This window comes from Ixodes scapularis, unplaced genomic scaffold, assembly GCF_016920785.2.
Source record: "Ixodes scapularis isolate PalLabHiFi unplaced genomic scaffold, ASM1692078v2 PGA_scaffold6__148_contigs__length_123643588, whole genome shotgun sequence".
NCBI classification, from domain to species: Eukaryota; Metazoa; Arthropoda; class Arachnida; order Ixodida; family Ixodidae; genus Ixodes; species Ixodes scapularis.
In genome coordinates, this window is record NW_024609881.1 from 16,751,633 (window position 1) to 16,772,061 (window position 20,429).

The following is a 20,429-nucleotide window of genomic DNA, read 5'->3' on the forward strand; positions in this document are numbered from 1 at the left end:
AAAGCAGAAATGTTCAATGCCTTTAGTGCCCGGATTAACATTCATGCCTGAAATCTTTTCTTTGTAAAGCGCAGCTCTTAGCCACCAGTTTCTGGGTTGAGCGGCATCGGTGTTAGCACCGCCGTCGGCATAACCACGCATTGCGTTATGGGACGTTCCCACAATGGACCTCGCGTGTGATGTCACGAGGGTAAAAATTTCCTGTTAAAGTTCGTGGGAAAGTTTTTCGCTAAATGTGGCAGGAAATTTTTCCGCTAAATTTATTAGGGAAATTTTTCCACTATGTTTAGCAGGGAAATTTTCCTGCTAAATTAAGCGGGAAAATTTTACCCTCGTGATGCCACACGTGACGTTATGTCTGATGTCATTACGGGGTGATGTCACGCTAAATTTGTTGGACATTTTTCCGCTAAATTTTGTGGGGAAATTGATGTCACGTAACCTCAACACCTATTCAGTTTCCTCGCTAAATTTAGCGGGGAAATTTTTGCTATATTTCCAGCTAAATTTGGCGGGAAAATGTTGGTAAATTTCCCACTAACTTTAGTGGAAATATTTCCCCGCTAATTTTAGCGGGGAAATTTAGCAAAAATTTCTTGCTAAATGGAAGGTGAGGGTATGGAGGGGGAGCAGGGATATACCCTACCCTCCGTACCCTGCTCTCCTCCTTCTCAAAAGCTGCGCTTTAATTCAGCATTACAAAAAATTGTAAATGCCTTTCTTTTTTTGTTTTTTGCTGCTTTTTTTTTGTATTTGTTGGAGTTTTATTGTCATTCCAGGTCAGCATCTTTTGGGCAGAAGTTTGTTCGAGGTGTTGCCATGTAGCCATGCTGAAAAAAAGAAAAGGGGAGCATGGAACTGGACATTTCAGAATCTTTGAGAGACGCTAGAGCCACTTAATAGGCTGCACTTAGAGTATGGACCTTTCATCCCCCAATTGCTTTTTGAGTGCTACCATTTTGTTATTTGGAGAATTTTGTTCTACAGTTGGAAAATGCGACTTTCTTATCCTTAGACGCGGATTCGAAAAGCTTGGGTGATGTCCTTTTGCTTTGTGGAGAACTGTTTTAACAGTTTTGGGGGAAGGGAAAAGCGTTTTCTGCAATTTCAAGTAACTGGCAACGTTGATTTTAAGCATCAAGGTGGCAGAATTGTCTTTTCTCTGAAGTGTAGCGTATGAAGTGGCTCAAAGACCCGCGACGTATAGTTTAGACTGCAAAGAGTAGCAGTCACCCCTTATTACCCCAAGAAGATGGGGCGAATCACCCGTACGACTTTAAAGATGGGAATAGATGTCTTGCTCTCCTGAATGTTGCTTGCATAAACGTCACCAGCTCCAACCACTTTCTCAAGAAAGGGCAGACTGTCAAACCTTGGGATACGGTGAGTGTGCAGCAAGGTAGCTCGTCGCAGCAGAACGAAGAAAGGTGCTGTGGCTTAAAAACAAAAAGATAGACACAGAGGTGGTTCCTGCCATCCTTCCGATTCTTATTTGCATTCGGCCGGAGGACTGGTTCTCTCACAAATGAAGAGCAGCAGCTTCTCTTTTGGGGTAAAACATAATCCCACATGTGAGTAACAAACTTGGAGCTTTCTAGTAACAATGTAATTGCAGACCCAGAACCGTATTATACTAAAAAGATCCCAAATTTGCCGCTGTTGCTGTCCTAATTCTCGACGAAATGCATTAGTGTTTATTTCCGATTTTGTCTCTGTTTGAGAAGTGTGAGGTATGCCTCTTAGTTGAGCCATGTTCACATGCAGCTGACCTAAAGTCCGTTTCACATGGCGCGATTTTCCGGAGGAAACGTGCATGCAACACTGTGCACGCATCTTTGCCAAGGAGGAGAATGAGTAAACAAACTAAGCGAAAGAGCACAGAGAGGCTTATATAAGACTTAAACAGGGAGAGGCTTATATAAGATTTAAACAGGAAAGTGGACATAAGCAAATTCACAAAGCGAAAGAGCATGGTGGGAACTTTGGCACGACGAAACCTGTCCAGACCAGTGCGGACGAGTCGAGTCTGAACCATGACCATTTAAACGAAAAACAGCCGCGTGCACAAGGTCAATAAATGCTAACGCTTTTAAAACTGATTGTCGGACATATAGGTGTTTGAGGTGCCAACCTACCGAAGTTGCAACACACCTCTTGCCCCAGCAAACTGTCTTTAGAGGGGGAAGGTTCTGTTGTATCCTTTGAGGGGGACGTTGCTACCACCGACAGCCGCTAGCTAGCAAAGGCCATAGTGCGAATCTTCTACATCGCCCACCGCAGACCGGGGCACGGATTGGACGCTTGTCGGCATTGGGCCGGGAATCGTGGTCGGCCGGCGAGAGTTGTGGCCGAAGGCCGACGCTACGGTGCTTCGATCGTGTCTCACGTTTTGTTTACCAACGCGCTTACCACGTTTTGGGACGCGGTAAGCACATCAATCGAAGACACGTCCCAAATGCCGCAGCGCGCCGGACGTTTCCGCGCCCGTTAGAAGGGGCGTCCTGACGTAGCCGGGTGTCGCTTCCAGCTGGACAAGAAGGCGTGCTCGGCGATCCACGCGGTGAACCTGCGCAACTTCCTGGGGGCCAACTGCCGCACGGTGCGGGAAGAGCAGGCGGACGAAAGCGGGGAGTTCCTGGCGCTCTTCGGTGGGAACGTGGCCTACCTCAAGGGCAGCCGGGCCTCCAGTGGCTTCTACAACGTCGAGGACGTGGTGAGGGTCGACGGCAGTGCCGCAGAACTTTCCGATGTAAAATGCATTTTAGCGGCGTTCAGATTTGTACAGTTCTAGCATGCCGTAGCCACGTTGTATCCGTGCCTTGCCGTTGCAATGCATGCTGTCTCCACCGTCGTTTTCCCATCTGCGCTGCTGAGTTTTGGTGGAGACACACCAGTGCCCGCATCGTGGTGTTCTAACACTGGGATAACACTCGCCCATCCTCTTTCGACGATGCCACAGTGTGGAGGGACAAAATGCGCCTCAAATTGCATCATAGCGTAAACAAGAAGAGCCCTTCCTGAGAGACTCTTGACACGGCGTGCCTTCTAAGACGCCGATTGGGAACGGTGGCGGGTGCCTGACCATGACCACGTTCGGTGCAGCATGTAATGTGTGCGTTAGATTGTGGTTTTGGACAGATGTGAGCAAAGGCGTTCAATACGTTACGCATTTAGAATGCCTCTAAGAAATTCCAAAAAGACTGCCAATTTTTTTGCGCACTGTCAGTTTCAAATCTTTGCATACATTTTCGGTGCTCTCTTTGGGGAAGGACTCTCGGCCCTAAAACTCTAAGCTACATGGGTAGAAAAGAACATTTTTTTGTGCTTCTGAAAGATGCCAGTCGAACATAGGGAGATACACGAAGAGAGAAAGAGGAAAGACAAACACACTTCTGGACAACAATACTTGATTTTAGCTTAAGTCCATATGCAGTCTATCCTGCAAGCACGAGCTCCAGGCTTTCAGTGTCCCTGCCAAGCATGCGTGCTCGTGCAAGGCAGACACTGTCCAGGGCCGCATGCTCGCGCTTGTCGCATCTGCTGCATCTGGACTTAAGCTGCAACGAATTATAGTTCGGCTACAGGGGGTCGCAATGCTTTTTTTTGTAAAACAGATGTTGAAATTGTTTGGAATGTGGCCGGCCCGTGCGTCAATGTGTCGCAGGAATACATAACGCGGCTGTACCGGCTGCACTCCAACAACCGCCTGCTGCACGTGGAGTCGGTCGCCGTGCACCCGGATTCCTTAGATCCCCGCTACGTGTTCGTGCTGGACGCCGGGCGCACGCTCTTCGTCTGGAGTGGCCGGCACTCCAAGAACACCATGGTCTCCAAGGGCAGGTGAGTCCCCCTACAGCGCCGGTGGGTCGATCGGGTATCAATGCAGAATGCATTCTGACGGAAGCTAACTCAGATTTCATGTTTGTCCGTGGCATGTGTGAGGTGTCACATTAGTATTTGCTGCGGCGTTGCGTGACGTTACGGTGTCAACAATGTTATTGGATCTAGCAACGTTTGATGCCGAGTCGTGGTGTAACGGGGCATCACACGGTTAATCGGCGTGTGCCAATAGAAAAACATTGTGAAAACCCACTGCTTCTCATACATTGCGATTCTGCGTACGACGGTATGATCGATAAATCGAAGTATAGATGGCGATTTTAAATTTATTTATTTATTTAATGTATGCTCAGGGTGCAAAGATACTAATGAGAGGGAGAGATGCATGAAAAAGCAGGCAGCTAAACTAACAAATGAACAGTACAGAAAAGATAACATGCAAGCAATGAAACTGGTCACGAATCCCAGCAAAATCGGTTAGTGATAGCATTTTGGAACACATTAGGGTCAGTGATGATAGCATTCAAAACAGAGAGGCGGTTTCATTCTTGTGCTGTGCGAGGTAGGAAAGGTAAGTCGAATGTCACAGTGAATGGGCTTGGGACTTCAACTTCAAGGAATACGTGATTGCGGCTCAAGGTTGCGTCCACTGATGTTGCCTTCAGCTCACCTTGGCTAGAGATGTCATTACTGCCTATCCTATGTCCCACTGAGATGCCAACACTCTGCAACTGGCAGTGGCAAATCCATGCAAAAGCCAGCATTAATTACACCATGGCGTCTAGAACACTATCATGGCAAGGGCACTGGCAACAGAATGTGTTGTGCATTATTCACGGTGCTGTTGCACAGAGGAACTTGGTAAGCAACTTGTGCCTCGACGGAGAAAGCCCTTTCAAGGCAAGCATTCCAGCGGCAGGAGTGGTACGAAAAGTTTGTCTCGCTGTCACACGCCCCAGCTTTGACTCCGCTATCTCGCCTCTCGCCGTTTCCTCCAAAGCGTGTGCTCGCTTCTTCCCCTTGCCTCCTGCACCCCCTAGTCGGCTTGGTGACTCCAAGGTGAAGTGCCTACGGATCCAATGGGGATAAGTGCTGCATCACCATTTGGCTAGAACTCTATCGATTGGTTCCTTGATCGGTTGATATATTTATTGTGGCCAAAGCGAGGTCTTTCCGTTTGCGACCACGTGCGTGCCCCTTTTTACCAGGCTGCTGGCGGAGAAGATCAACAAGAACGAGCGCAAGAACTACTCGGAGGTGGTGACGTGCCCGCAGTCCGAGGAAGAGGAAGACTTCTGGAAGGCTCTTGGGGTCGCTCCGGCGGACTACGCCGGGTTCCAGCCGGAAGAGCACGTGCCGGACGACTTTGCTCCGGCGCATCCGTGCCTCTACCGCGTCGGTCTGGGCATGGGCTACCTGGAGCTGCCGCAGGGTACGTTGTGTGTGTGCTCCGGTTGTCTGCACTCTGGAGATGCGAGTGAGCTCGTGCTCTGCGACTGCTCTTTCTAGTTTTGATTAATGTATTTTTAACTGTGAATAGCATGCGCCTGACAGTGGCTGCGACAGGTGGGGTGTGCAAGTTCACGTGCAAAACAAAGAGCCAGAGAAACGATACAAATCATCAGGTCTGCGACAAATCTCCAGCAAAAGGGACAATTAAAACAACAATAATTGAAAAATGTAGTGAGCAGCTACAGGCAGAAAGTCACGAGCCATGAAAAGCGAGACTTGAGCTTACATATCATATTTACTTGAATGTAACAAAAAAATTTTCTGGAAGTTTTGTGCTTTAAAGTTGACCCTCACATTATAATCGAATGGTCGTGAAATTAACCTCATCGGTGCCGTCACTTCGAAATTGCTGGAATTCGGGTTCCCGTGGTTGTTCAGTCTTATGCTGGCAACATACACTTCTAATGCAATAGTGTTTAGGAGCTCATGTCGCAAAAAATCCGGCGTCGGCATCAGTGGGACTGGAAAATTCTGATTGGTCAATGGGGTTACGACATCATAGCCATATACATCACGCATGGAATGAAAGTGATTGAAACATATAATGTAAATTGAAGGTCGCCGCATGCCTCAAAAGATTTCAATTTATAAAGTAATTAATTTGCTTTAAAGAAAAAAATTTTGATTTTAGGTGGAGGCGGGGTTCAAACCCACTACCCTTCGGTTACGAGCCGCACACGCTACCGACCAGGCCATGCAGACGTGCTTGGACAACTTGGGAACGAGCGGGTGTATATATGTTTAGCTATTGCGTTCCACTCTTTAAGGCGAAGCTTAAGCGTCTGGTAATTTTTTATACTCTAAACGACAACTGTAGAACATATATCCAAAGCCAGCAAAACCCGCTGCTGCTTCTCATCCAGATCAATGCTCGAATGCACGTTGCATTTGTTTGGGTCCTTTTGCGGCTCTGATTGCCGTCGGGCACCCTAACCAAAGTGAACAAAGTACCATAAAGGTACTTCATTATTCCCCGGTATACCTCGCGTTACATTCGTGGTCTTGCTAGAATAAATATGGTATTCAGCGATGCAGTTATGCCGCACGACGACAAGCTAGTCAGTCTCCTGTTACCAGCGCAAATAAATTATCTAGATAACGAGCCTCTCCCTCCACCCACGGTACCAAAAATTTTTAAAAATCCAGACAGTCAAAAGTTGTTTTTACTTCCTGTAACTAGAATAAGAAAAAAGAACATATGTATTTAGCAGCCTACATTACAGGAATTTAAAATAACGCTCGCAAATTCACCCGAACAGTTTATGAATGTTCTAGGGAGAGTTATTCCCATCACAGACCGTTCTAAAGAAAGACAAAACAAATGCCTGTATGCATCGTCGTTATATTTTGCTTCATGCAAATTCTTAGATTTTTTTTGTATTTTACGAGACAAAGAAGGCATTACCACAGCATCTTCGCCTGGGCTCTCGGTGGGCTCGTCACGCCACCTGCAACCGCATGGCAGGTGCCTGTTTGGACCACTGAACATTCCTATGCTCCGATAAACCGAAGGGAGAGGAGAAGAGAGTGCTTGGGGGTATCAGAACGCAGAGCTTTGGTTGGAACGATTTGTGGGTAGACCCGAAGCTAGCTGCCTTTGTCTCCACTGCACTCGTTGAATCCGTTAGAATGTAGAATGCAGGCGTCCAGCGTTTGGCTTTCGTATTGTAATGCATTTGACGAGTGCGGTGAAGACAGAGGCAGCTAGCTTCCAGTCTACCCACTAATCCTTCGAAGCAGAGCTGAGTGTTCTGACGTCCCCCTCGTCTGCTCCCCTCCCTCAATTTCTGCCCGCATGGTCGCTGGCGGCGCGAGAAAGGCAGGACGTGTCTTTTGGACTCCCGGTCTCTGGCACGCACTCGTGCCAAAAACTTACAAGAATCGTATGGCAGCCGGTTCACCGTTCTGTGCTACATGTGAGATTTCCTGTTTTCGGATAAATAAAAAAAATCATACAGGATGATGCTAACGAAGTCCAGGGAGCATGGAATGTCTCCCGCACAAAGTACACTTTGTGTGTCCTTTGTGCGAGACTCTTTAATCTTTTTATCATCTTTTCTTTTCTCAATTACTCTTTTTTTTCATTTATTTTTTACTTTATTATACTTTTTATTTTATTTTTATTTATCTTTTATTTGGCGATTTTATTTATTTTTTTATTGATTAATTAGTTTTTGTATTTATTTTATTTTACTTATTTATTATTTAGTTTGTTCATTACTTCCATTCAAAACCTGTGCTGGTCGCTGGCACTTTTGCATTAAAATAGAAACGTTGATCAATCCATACTAGCTGCGCTAGGAGCTCAATGGCTGTGGCATCTGACTGCCACCACGCCAACCCAGGTTCATGCTCCGGAACAACAAGGAAACTAAACGTTCAGAACAAAATGGTCAGATGTCTGTTTTGTTCCAAATGATTTTGTTCACGGACCCCACGGTGCATGAACGCGACGCCGACGCTCAACGACTTTAACGTGACGTGTCGCAGCTGTCGTTTGACCGTACCACGCATTGACGCGGGACTGCTCTGCTCTTTTTTTATTTAGTGCTCTTTTCATTTACTATTTTACTCGATACTCAGGAAGTTAAGCGTTTAGTACTAGTCTGGTGCTTCGTGAAAGCAGCTTCGGTTGATGTGCAGTGGACTTGCCCGGGGGCAAGCTGGTGGAATCTCTGCTGGACACGAAAAACGTTTACCTGCTGGACGTCAAGTCAGACCTCTTTGTGTGGCTGGGCAAGCGCTCTACGCGGCTGGTCCGTGCTGCGGCCCTCAAGCTATGTCAGGAGCTCCTCTGCATGATTCACCGGCCGCCCCACGCCACCCTGAACCGCTGCCTCGAGGGGTGAGCGGACGATTTGGGTATCGACGCTCCATGGTGGTGTCTCGTAGGCACCACCCTTTTGTTGCCTAATGCAGGGCAGGTGCGATTGCCGACAGTTCCAACAGAAATATCTGACCTCTTGCGCTTTAGGTATGACGTAGGGAAGCTCCAGCAATGTCATTTTGCTTCATCGCAGACCGTTTTAACATTTCGAGAGGGCGGAAGAGTACTTCCTACAGTTTCAGGTGAAATTTTTCCGTAACTGGCAACAATGATTTGAAGCAACTATCGTAAAATCCCGTAAAGGGCACCTTGCCCCGAGACATCGCCTAATCCCTCTTTTCTGGCTAAATATCCGTAACACAAAAATTCCGAAACATTGCTTACCCTGCTCCTGTGGAAGATGCCACAGCCCACTGACGAGAAAACCCACAGCCCAGCGCAGTCGGTCAACACTGACGTACACTTTTAAAACCAGGGACGCGCGCTGTAGATCGCTTCGTACGAGACTGCCGCAGAAAAGGTCTATGAAGCTACCACATTTAAACGCGTTTGGCAGAATGACCAAACATGCAGCCCATTTTTGTTTTCTTTTTTTGCGCATTGTTGCTCGCATGCGATGATGCAGAACTTTTTCTTTTTCCTTTTCTCTTTTTTGGGGGCTTGTTTTTGGATCGCTGTTTCTTTGTCAATCAATATTTGGTCCACCAGCTCATCGTTTGGTGTGCCCTGCCTGTTTTCTCTCTTTTTATTTGCAATATTTTGAGATGTTTGAAGTCTGTCCTGAAAACCTTTTGAGATTAGCGATGAATAAATGCATTGTGCCTACGGGAGTTCATTCCACGACCAGGAAATCTTTCGACATAAGCTATATTTCGAGATGGCCGAGTTCGAGTTAACAAGGGACTACCGTAGTTGTAGGGGACATGCTTTAGGAGATGTGTGTAAGGCCTTTTTACGTGGTGCTTGTCACGCACGATGGTCGAGGCCCTGCACCTGGCTTTGCCACTTTTGTGGCTCTGTGGTCCTCCGTCTGCTCTGAACAGCACTTTTGCCATTCCCACTCCTCGTAAGGAAAGTGAATCTTGCACGGCCTGGCGATGTCTGGAGAGAAGGGAAGGGGGGAAAGATGCCGGGCAGCCCCACCCGAGGCTGCACTTTTTTTTGTAGATGCGACAAAGTCTCTTCAAAACCCCAAAGCAGAGGCAGTGAGAGAAGACATCCCGCCATAGATGACGTTGGTTGTGCCATAATGAGGCAGTAATGGGGAGGTGGCACTGCGGCACTGTCGCTCACTCCCTACGACCATGTGGGTTTTTGCGTATGAATGCTGCCGGATATTGCCAGAAGGGGCACTAACAGTTGCCACTATAATTAAATGAGACAAAAGAAATGCAGCCGTTATTGGGTGACTCACGGTTTCACCTTCACCCAGGACCGAGTCCATGGTGTTCAAATCCAAGTTCGTCGGCTGGGACGACGTCATTGCGGTCGACTTCACGCGCACCGCCGCCTCGGTGGCACGGACCGGAGCCGACCTGCAGGTGAGAGGACGTGACAAGGACCACGAGGGTGGCCTCCCCGGCGTGTCTCAAGACGTGTCCACGCATTTGCGTCTGCATCGCGTCCGCATTGCGTCGGCTTAAGACAAGCAGGTAAACTGGTGCCATCTATCGCGTAGCCCTGGAACAAATGCTGCGAACCTTCACCCTCGATGTACAGATATTCCAGGGCTGTCCGGTAGATGGAGCCGGCGTGTTTTCTCGTCATAAGCAATTACGGGGTAATGCAATGCACTCGAACACACTCAAATGCAAATGTGTGGACCAGCTCATAAATGTGTAGAGTGGCATAGGAGGAAGTGAAGTAGATCGCGTGTGGTAACATCTTTCTCTCTTGGCAGAAATGGATGTCCAAGCAGCGGACTAAGGTGGACCTGTCGGCCCTGTTCATGCCCCGCCAGCCGGCAATGTCCAAGGAAGAAGCCGTGAGTCTACTCCTTCTCCCAGGGTATGCTGCCCGGAACGCGTTTCCGCTCAGCGCGTTTACGGCGTCCTCGTTCGTGGTCCCTCGATTTCCGCCCGGTGACGTCGAAGAAATGTTGCCTGCCTCAATCCTGGCAGTGGCGCATCAGAAAATTTGACGCGGCTGTAGTTCGCGCTCCACTCTCGACAGTTAATGGAAGCTACGGCAGTTGGGAGTTGGGGTCACTGCGACGACGGCGATCCTTGTATCCTCTCGTCTTTCTTTGCCACAATTCGTACGACCGACCACCGTGATCGTGCCACCCGACGGTGTGACGCATCGACTCTCGTCGTCTTGGTTCCACTTTTGATGCATGGGCGGCGAGGACGCTAAACAGACCGGTCGAAGACGCAGCCCAGGCATCTTGCCCAAAGGCATTTCTAGACAATGGAGATTGGAGATGTACCGCAAAGGTCTCCAACTTGGTGCGTGTGGGCATGGCCTCCCACATAGCGTGAAAACCCGCAATTTCTGCACCTCAACCATAGGCTTCTATGTTGCCATAAAAAAAGGAGGAGAAACAGCAGGCGAGAAGGACAATATTTTGGAGGCAGTGCCTTCGGGTGTGGCACACCAACTCCCTTTTTGTAAGTTTTGGCAAAAAGATAAAGAAGAAATGGCTCCTTCCACCCTTCTTTATACCCTCCTGCAGAGGGTGGGGAAATAGAAGGATGCGCCAAGGCGTCGCAGGTAAGGAAAATTAAAGTGACCAATGATTTTTGTTGTTTTCTTTTCACGAAGAATAAAGATGAGAGGAGAGTTTTGGAAGCTGCCCATGGGGGGGGGGGGGGGGGGGGGGGGATGCCAGGGCATCACCATCCAAATCACTCCACTCTCCGTTGTGTTTGGTCGATCACTCACTCCCAGTTTTGGCTACAGGATTCGGCGCGGAAGGTGCCGGTTTTCCTCCTATACAGGACACTTTGGTTCATATATATAATTATGAATGCCTACTCAATAAACTAGGTCTTCAAGCTCTATTCGTTGGGAGGCTGTCTCGAGATCTAACTTTTAGAGCGCAGCTCTTAGGCACCCGTTTCCGGCTTGGTCGGCATCGCCGTCAGCGTAACTGTGAGGTCACGTGACCGCCCCCCCTCCCCCTTGGGGAGGAGGAGTAGGAGAGGAGAGGAGAGGAGGGGTGGAAATATAAGGATGAGGAGAGGAGGAGGAGGTGAAGTAGAAATGGGGAGGAGGAGTAGCAGTCAGGATCCCAAGGTGAAGAGGAAGGAGGAGGGGTATACCCTCCCCTCAGTGCCCTTCCCTCCTCCTCCTCAAGAGTTGCGCTCTAATTCGGTGTTACGGGGGGTTCTAAACGGCTTTCATTTTTTTTTTGTACAAACTAATTTGCGTGGGTATAGACTCTGAGCTTGCGTGCACAGCGAATATTAATGTAGCCGCTCGTCCAAATAGGGGTTCTCTTACCTTTTACCCTCGCACTCAATATATGTCATTACTAGGGTTCTGCATTTTCAGAGTTTACTTTTTTCTCAAAATTGGGTTGTTTTTTTTTTTTTTTTTGTGGGGGGGGGGGGGGGTTGATTTTTTTTTTTTTATAGATTTGGTGTTTTTTTGTGTAAATTGGTTAAGTCATAACCAAGTTACACAAAAAACACCGAATCTGTAGGAAAAAATTAAACCCCCCAAAAAAATTCCTCCAATTTCCAGAAAAAAAAAACAAAAAACTCCGAAAACGCAGAACCCTAGTCATTACCAATAACGAGAATTGCAGCGCTCATAGATCTGAGGCATGTGATTGACATGATCATATTTGAGAATTATCCTATTTCTATGAGGCAGTTGAAGAGACTCTTATCCTTCATCTTCGGCGAATTTTTCTTTCGTTCACTTCAGAGTTTTCATTTTATTTTATTTGCGTATATATTTTAGCACATTTTACATTCTATTGTGCTGTAACTCGTTAGAGACACCCGGCGTTTATGGACCAAAAATAAAGAGGTGACGACGACGGTGGTGTGGGGCACCGATTCGGTGTTGCGCTTTTTGGTCCCAGTGGTGCACCGTGAGTTGGTCCAGCACCTTGTAGATAACGAGGCCATTGTGCTGCATTTTCCATTTCACCTACCAGAAGCCAACACAAAGGAGTCGCGAGTACTGTGTCGACGTTTGGCTGGACTCGCGCCCTCGCCGACCGAGAGCGCGGCCCAGCCACACGGCAACACAGCACTCGCATCCAATCTGATCTCCGTGCCCTTTGCCCTGCCCCTGACTGACCGGCCGATCGCGATCGGTTGACTGCAGAAGCAGCTCATGGAGGAGTGGAACGAGGACCTGGAGGCCATGGAGGCCTTTGTCCTCGAGGGAAAAAAGTTTGTCAAGCTTCCTGAAGAAGAGCTGGGTCAGTGGATCGGCCGTTTCTCCACCCTGTGTCCCCATTCTTCAGTCTCGTTCCTTGCTGAGACCTACTCTTTTTCTGTGTACTGCAAACGACCTAATTTTCGCAAACCTAGCGACTTACAAGATAACACAGAGAAATAATTGCCCTTTTCTCTCTTTCGTGTGGCAAAAACGGGAATTCGGAGGACAAGTTCGTCTGCTTCTTTTGCAGGGGTTTCGGTGACGTCAGAATGCCGAGCTCTGATTGGCTCTGATTAAAGGATGGTGGGTACACCTCGAAGCAAGCTGCTTCGAGGTCTACCCACTATCCTTCAATCAGAGCTCGGCGTTCTGACGTCACCAGAACCCATGCAAAAGGAGCAGACAAACCTGCGCTCTGCATAACACGGAATGCGACGCTAAATGCAATCGTGGCGCCGCCGTTTCTAGAGCCGTGGCAACTCTGGCACCGTAACTCCGTGAACGAAACATAACGAAATAGAGAAGGTCAAAGAGTTATATTGCGCTGTGACTTCCTCGCAAACGGCCCTAGAAAGCACACCAAAATGAAGAAAACGGTGTGTGCTCTCGGCAAAATCCTTAAGCTCGCTCGTTTAGTGCGAGCTAGGGGTAGAGCACGTTGCTGACGTCACCAAGTGGTTCATCAGGTGATGCGACCCGTGGGAGTAGCTCGGATATACTCGAGCGAGACATCCGACTGGCTCTTGAATTCATTCAGGAAGGAATGAGCGCCAAATCAGTAGTGAATTGCTCTTGCGTTTGTTGTTTTTTTTACGTAATTTGGAAATGTTAAGTGCCAGGGACGTCACACATTCTGCTTTAAAATCAATCACTCAAATATATTACCCTACGAAATAGGTCCTCAAACTGCTTTTCTAGGAACCGAAGGGTTCTCCTAGCCCCCAAAATGTTCTCGACCGTCCCTGTCTTTAAGTAAAATATTTTATGGCTATAGCTCTTGTGGCTCTTCCCGCCCCCGGAAAGGACGTCCATCGTTGCTGTGGGGCGTCCGTCGTCGACGTTGCCGAATGCTTGAAACAGATAGCCAGCTGTTGCGGTGTTCTTGGGATTCGATTTTGGGACTGCTACGTGTTAGGCGGACACGTCACCACAGAGTTATGCCACAGTTTCGACAGTTTGCTTCGTCAGCATTTGATAAGCACACATGCATACGGGTCTCGCGTGGCACCCGCTAAATTTCCGCAGGTGCTGCGACGTCGTGATAGAAAATTCTTTATCGTTTTAATTCATTCTAGATTTAATCGGAGTTAATCGTTAAAATTAAAAGCTTCGGCTAGGTGGCACAAGCTGCCACCCGATCGAAAAGGTCCGGCCATATCTACCCATCCATTACCACTTGCTCGTGCTCGTGAAAACAAAGCCGAGAGCAAGGGTGGCCAGAATGACATAATGCTAGAGCCGCATACAAAACTAAAAAAAGTTCAAAGAGCTGCGGGAGAAAAAGACAATGAGTGGGGGGGGGGGGGCTACTTCTAACAAAAAACAATCTGGAGGGAGCAGTCCTTTCCAAAGGGAACAAGTATAATTGTCGACTGCAACAAATGACACCAGGCAGCAGAATGTTTCTTCAACCGCTAAGCAGAAATGAATGCAGTGAGCGTTGGCTACTACAAAAACCCAAAGCATAGAGGGGGTTAATAACACTGTTGCGTAGCTCAGTGGTAACAGCGCCCAAGTTCGATTCCCGCGGGCGGCGGTGGATAATATTTTTGTGGATTTTGCAACATTGACGGCAGACACCATATGTCGCCAACTGCAACATTATCTACAACTACTACTATAACGTCAACAACGGACGTCATTTCCAGTGGTGGGAAAAGCCCATAACAATGTAAAAAAAAAAAAATGATTGCTAAGGCACATCTTTTGGAAAAGAAGCCCGACCGTGAAAGGGAGAAGTAACCACGCAGCGGTTTGCGCGCAGAATTTCGTTTCGCTTTCTCTAGGCAGACGAGGGCCCGTAAGCAGCGATGCGTGTTGTCTCGTCTCCCGACGCAGGCCACTTCCACAGCGGGGACTGCTACGTGTTCCTGTGCCGCTACTGGGTGCCCGGAGAGGCTGCCCCCGCCCCCGTGGGGGAGGAGGGGGGCGACGGGGAGGGGAAGGAGGAGGGGGAAGAGGAGGAGGTGGAGGACGACTACACGTGCGTGGTGTACTTCTGGCAGGGCCGGCAGGCCAGCAACATGGGCTGGCTCACCTTCACCTTCTCCCTCCAGAAGAAGTTCGAGGCTCTGTTCGGGAGCAAACTGCAAGTGCTGCGCACGCACCAGGTGGGTTACTACTGCTGCACTGGTAGCCTGCCAATGCTAGGGTGCTTGAAATGCGTCACCTTCGGCTGGCACGTTCGGCATTTTATGGCAATCCATGCATTCAAAGTGGTCCCGAATTGTCTACAAACTACCTTATTCTGCGGTTCATAAGTCTCGCTCTCCTATAACGACCATTTTCGCGAAAATGCTGGTGCTGTATTTTCCAGACCATAGTCTACACCCGGTGTATGGTCCGCGGGGGCGAATTTCGGTTGAAAAGGAAAAGCTTTTATGCATCCAATGCTTAGTCATCACGTAAAACATTCTCATACACAGCACACCTCAACAAAAGCCTGCTTCAATAGGTCACAAAGGAGCTTGTTTTATACATAGATTGTCCTTAACGTGCTTTGTCTTTCACAAAAACTATCATGTCTCGTCATAATGGTGGCCTTAAAATCAAATTGCTGCATGATCCGCACCCGTAGACAGTCCACGCCGCGTAAAATTTTAACTTCTAAACGTGTAAGAGTTTGCAAATCCGGCACGCCGTTGTCTTCATCGGGGGCGGTCGTGAGCATTCCCATTGCACCTCATAAGGGTTCTGCGTTTTGAGAATTCAGTTTTCGGAAACTCAAAAACGCATTTTGGTTCTTGTTTTTTTACAGTACAGTCGCCAACCGATTTTTCGGACTGTGATAATTCAGACTTGTTCGATATTTCGGACCTAAAGGAGGAACCATGACCTACCCGATAGAAATACCGCATATTCACGACCAATGTTTCGGACAGTTTGAAGTCCCAACGTTTGATTTTTTGGACAAAATTGTCTTGAGCGATCAGCGGGAAACACACGAAGCGGCCATTTTGAATTTTATGTTGGCTGCACATGGATTGGCTTGGTTTGGCAGGCCTAATTGAGTACTGCTAAGTCCCACCACTAGGTGATGCTGTACGGGTTTTTTTATTTCCTGCTGCGCGTCATTATCAGAATTATTATTGTTACCATTTTGCTTTGTTACTTCGCCATTGCAGTCATGGGCTTGTGTTTCATCTCTACCTCGTTTCGGTGAATTGTGTTTTTGGACTATGCTAACTTGGACGTCATTGCCCATTTGTTCTTCCGTCGCCGCGATTTGTCACTAAAGAGCGCAGAAAGTACTCAACCATAACGCTCGAAAAAAAGGCAGCGATTCTCAAGTTAACAGAAAGTTGCCGAACGCAAATGGAGGCATAACATGAAAGAAGGCGCTTAGGCGTAACCTGAAGTGAGGCACTATTTATGGCTTTTTTAAGCCCGCTTAGACAAAATAAAGGCATGTTTTTTAATCTGCTGACTTTTCGGACTGCTCGATTATCGGACGTTTTTTCGGTCTTTGCAAAGTCCGAAAAATCAGTCGGCAACTGTATTTGTAATTTTTAATGTTGGTTAAAGAATTGGCATTTGTCAGCGCTTATGTTGAAGCCAGGGTGTCAAACCGAAACTCTTCTCGGTTTGGTTCAGGTTATGGTTCGCATTTTCAGTTCGGTTCAGGTTCAGCCTCGGAGCAAAAAAAATAACAGCTCGAATCGGTTCATATTGTCACGAATGACAGTTGGTGAGGCGATGAGAACTGAAGAAACTAAACGTTTAATGGTGCGAACTTGTGCCCAAAAAAAACAAAACAAAAAGGGAACAGAAGAAAACAGCAGAGCGTCGCGGGCTTCGATGTCGGCGAAATTGCAGGATCAAGCGCTGGGGCGAGACTGACTTTAGCTCGCCACGCGGAGTACCTTTTGTGCCCGCGTGTTTCTCTGGAGCATTCGGCCTAGAACATTCAGCTCGTAGAACAATGGTAACTGTGTTAGACGCGAAGGTTCTCGAACTTATGGGAACGCCAAGTAGCAAGAATAAATAAAAGATTCTGCTCCCTGGAATCGAACCCAGATCCCTCGCGCGACAGCCAAGCACGCTAACCACTCGGCCACGCACGCGTTTGCTCGGCAACACGCGTGGCAATATAACGGTTCAAGGAAAAGTGAAAAATTTAACCGACAAGTCGCACATCTCAACTGCAATGAAGTGGATTACTCGGTATAAAATAAGCATTCCTTTATTGATTTTGTGTACTCCATCTGTCTATTAAAATGAGTAGTGTTGACGATTGGGCTAGTTGGTCATTCATATTAGCGGAAAACAAACAGCGCAAGGACAAGGACAGAGTAGAAGGTGGTAGACACACACAGTGCTGACTTACAACTGAGCTTTATTGGCACTGACAACCTGTATAAATACACAATTTGCCCGGCCCAAAAGCCAAGGAAAGAAACACAAGAGGAGGACTACACAAGTTCCTAGAGTATGCTCAACAGCGCTGTGTGTGTCTACCACCTTCTACTCTGTCCTTGTCCTTGCGCTGTTTGTTTTCCGCTAATATTAAAATGACCTTCAAAATTTCTTGACGTGACATGGGACTGGGGTACCAACCTTTAATTGACCAAACACAAAATTAAATGTATCTACTGCAAGAATGGAGTAGTGCCTCTCCAAAACTGTTACATGCACATGCCATATTAATTTTGCTGATGTGTACACTCTGCCTTGGGTGCAACGACCGGAGGAAAAAGACATCTTCTAGTATGTCCAGGCTCAATCGCCTTCGTCGGCATGATAAGATGTATTTTAACCCCGAGAAGAACCTTTCCACTCTGACTTGCAGAACCGGTCCTGCAAGAGTGACGAGTGCAAGTGAATTATATTCGGGGCTCCGGAACTTTTTCTTTTCCCAAAATTGCAAGACATTGCTACCCTCGCTAATTCGGGGTACCTTTTCAAACACGTCCAGTAAGGTCTTAATCTCCCAAAGGTCGAAGAATGGTCACTAAAGGCTTTCAGGTAGCCGCTTTCTTTCTTCATGAGGAACGCTTTGAGGTCGTCACCAGGGCAAGTGGAAGTCCCTGTTGTGCACAGTGCTTGAGGTTGCTGTGCCGGGGCATCTTTAAGCGCATCAAGCTTCCTCCACGCCAGTAGCAGGTGCTGTTTTGCTCTGGACCTCTCCTCACTTGTAAGCATGACATAGTATCGAGGATCCAAAAATACGGCCACACAGAATATGTCGCTTCTGAGCAACACATTCTCTCGCCTTTTCATGGCAGCGACCAGCTGATTCGTGACCCGGGCGTCAATTTTTGATGTCTCATTTCGACACATGAGCCATGCTCCGTAGAAGTCCCCCAAAGTTAGTTGCTACCTTTGAAGCTGCACTGTTGCTTCTTTGGCCGGCCCCAGGAAGGCAACCAAGTTGCTTATTGGTTGCCAGTCTTCTTGAGTAAGCAGTATTCATCATCGTCTGCAATAAGCTCGTCACAGAACTTCTTCACTTCAGCAATCGTCGTATCATGGCCCCGGTGGGCATCCACCTCGTTACGCAATCCAGGATCGGCTTCTTCACATTGAGCTTCTGAAGCAGGGACAGCACGGTTTGAGACCTCATTTTTTTCACAACTTTTCAGCCTTCTGTTTGATATCTCTAGCAGCTGTAGACTTGAGAGCGTCATGCAGAGCAAGCTGCAGCATGTGCCTACCACACCTCATTCCTTGAAGAGGTTCCTCATCAAAAAAAGTAAAAGCTCCTTCTATTTCTTTGAGATAGGAGACACCACCTGAGGTGGCACTGTAAGTGTGCACGTCTTCATCTTCCGACTCAGACTGGTCGGATCTTGCCGCAACCTGACCAGCAGATTCCTCTGCTAAGAGAGCAACTGTTTTCAGCATATTGGCTCCGTTGTTGGTTTTTATACTGTAGACATGCTCTGGGGAGACGGCATACCTTGAAATTATCTGTAGAACTTTTAAAACATTCCGCGGTGTGTGGCTTGTACACATTATGGCGCACCATGCATTCACGAGGGCGCCCATCAAACCATTCTGCCAATCTTGGTTGCGAGGCAGCTATGTAGCTGCCTCGCCTCAGACACGATCACATGGTCGTGTCGCCGCTTGATCGATCGGGATCTCGAATTTGGCTCCTGGCGTGCCGCTTTCTCTCCCAGCCACTGGATGGCGCTGCAGGCGCCCCGTGGCGGGCGAGGAGAAACCTCCTCGCCCATCGATCGATATATACTCGGTGGGTCGGGGGCGAAGGCCTCTGAGAACTTCGGACGAGACCGAGACGCAGGCAAGTGGGTGGCGACCGGATCTAGGGTAATCGCGGGACACGAGGCCTGGGGTCCTTCTTTGTGTTTAGCTTTGGGCTTAACGGGCATTTATAAATATTTGTGTAATGTCAAGTGTATTTGTAGTTTAAATTGAGTGTTTTGTAGCGTTGTGTTTTAGAGCGCAGCTCTTAGGGGCCCGTTTCCGGCTTGAGCGGCGTCGCCGTCGCCGTCGGCGTAACCGCGCGGTGCATCATGGGAAATTTCCCATAATGCACCGCGCGAGCCCCCCACCGGGGTCACGTGACCTCGGGGGGGACACGTGACCCCTCCCCCTGAGGTCACGTGACTCCCCTGAGGTCATGTGACCCCCTCCTCGAGGTCACGTGACCTCGGGGAGGGGTCACGTGACCCCCGATGACGTCATCGTGATTGATGACGTCACCGGCATCCACATCGTCATAGTCATCATCACTGATGACGTCACCGGCATCCACATCGTCATCGTCATCATCACTGATGACGTCACCGGCATCCGCATCGTCATCGTCATCACTGATGATGTTACCGACATCCGCATCGTCATCGTCATCACTGATGATGTTACCGACATCCGCATCGTCATCGTCATCATCACTGATGACGTCATCAGTGACGTCACTGATGTCGTCACCGGCATCAGCATCGTCATCGTCATCATCACTGATGACGTCACCGGCATCCGCATCGTCATCGTCATCATCACTGATGACGTCACCGGCATCCACATCGTCATCGTCATCATCACTGATGACGTCACCGGCATCCGCATCGTCATCGTCATCATCACTGATGACGTCACAGGCATCCACATCGTCATCGTCATCATCACTGATGACGTCACCGGCATTCGCATCGTCATCATCACTGATGACGTCACCGGCATCCGCATCGTCATCGTCATCATCACTGATGTCGTCACCGGCATCCACATCGTCATCATCACTGATGACGTCACCGGCATCCGCATCGTCATCGTCATCATCACTGACGACGTTACCGACATCCGCATCGTCATCGACATCATCACTGATGACGTCATCAGTGACGTCACTGATGACGTCATAAGGTCATTAAATGAACGCCCAAGGTCACGTGACCCCCCTGGTTAGTTGAACCCCCCCCCCCCACCAGTGCCCTTCCCTCCTCCTCCTCAAGAGCTGCGCTCTAATTCGGCGTTACAGGGAGTTGTAAGCGGCTTTCACTTTTTTTTGTACCAATAACTGGGGAGCGGAATCCCACTCCTGTGAAAGAACCAGGCTGGATTCGGTTTGTTGACTGACCATGTGGGAAATGGCGAATCGGCGGCGGTACGCGGTTTCCTACAACATATATTTCATTGCCAATGTTTGCAGTTGAATTGTCCCGTTTTCGACATGTTGGAAGTTCACGTCAAAAACTGAGCATTTCTGACGTATGGCACAGTCGAT

General features: G+C 48.4%; 1 protein-coding gene across 1 annotated transcript in view; it reads left to right on the plus strand.

The window, feature by feature from the left end:
* Positions 1-20,429, plus strand: part of LOC8040389 (protein flightless-1) — a 94,645-nt gene that overhangs the window by 53,474 nt on the left and 20,742 nt on the right. The window contains exons 16-23 of the mRNA XM_029995004.4: positions 2,528-2,713; positions 3,665-3,840; positions 5,049-5,272; positions 7,996-8,197; positions 9,612-9,720; positions 10,080-10,163; positions 12,461-12,557; positions 14,576-14,847. Of these exons, the coding sequence (XP_029850864.2) occupies positions 2,528-2,713; positions 3,665-3,840; positions 5,049-5,272; positions 7,996-8,197; positions 9,612-9,720; positions 10,080-10,163; positions 12,461-12,557; positions 14,576-14,847 (1,350 nt within the window). The remainder of the gene's footprint in view (positions 1-2,527; positions 2,714-3,664; positions 3,841-5,048; positions 5,273-7,995; positions 8,198-9,611; positions 9,721-10,079; positions 10,164-12,460; positions 12,558-14,575; positions 14,848-20,429) is intronic.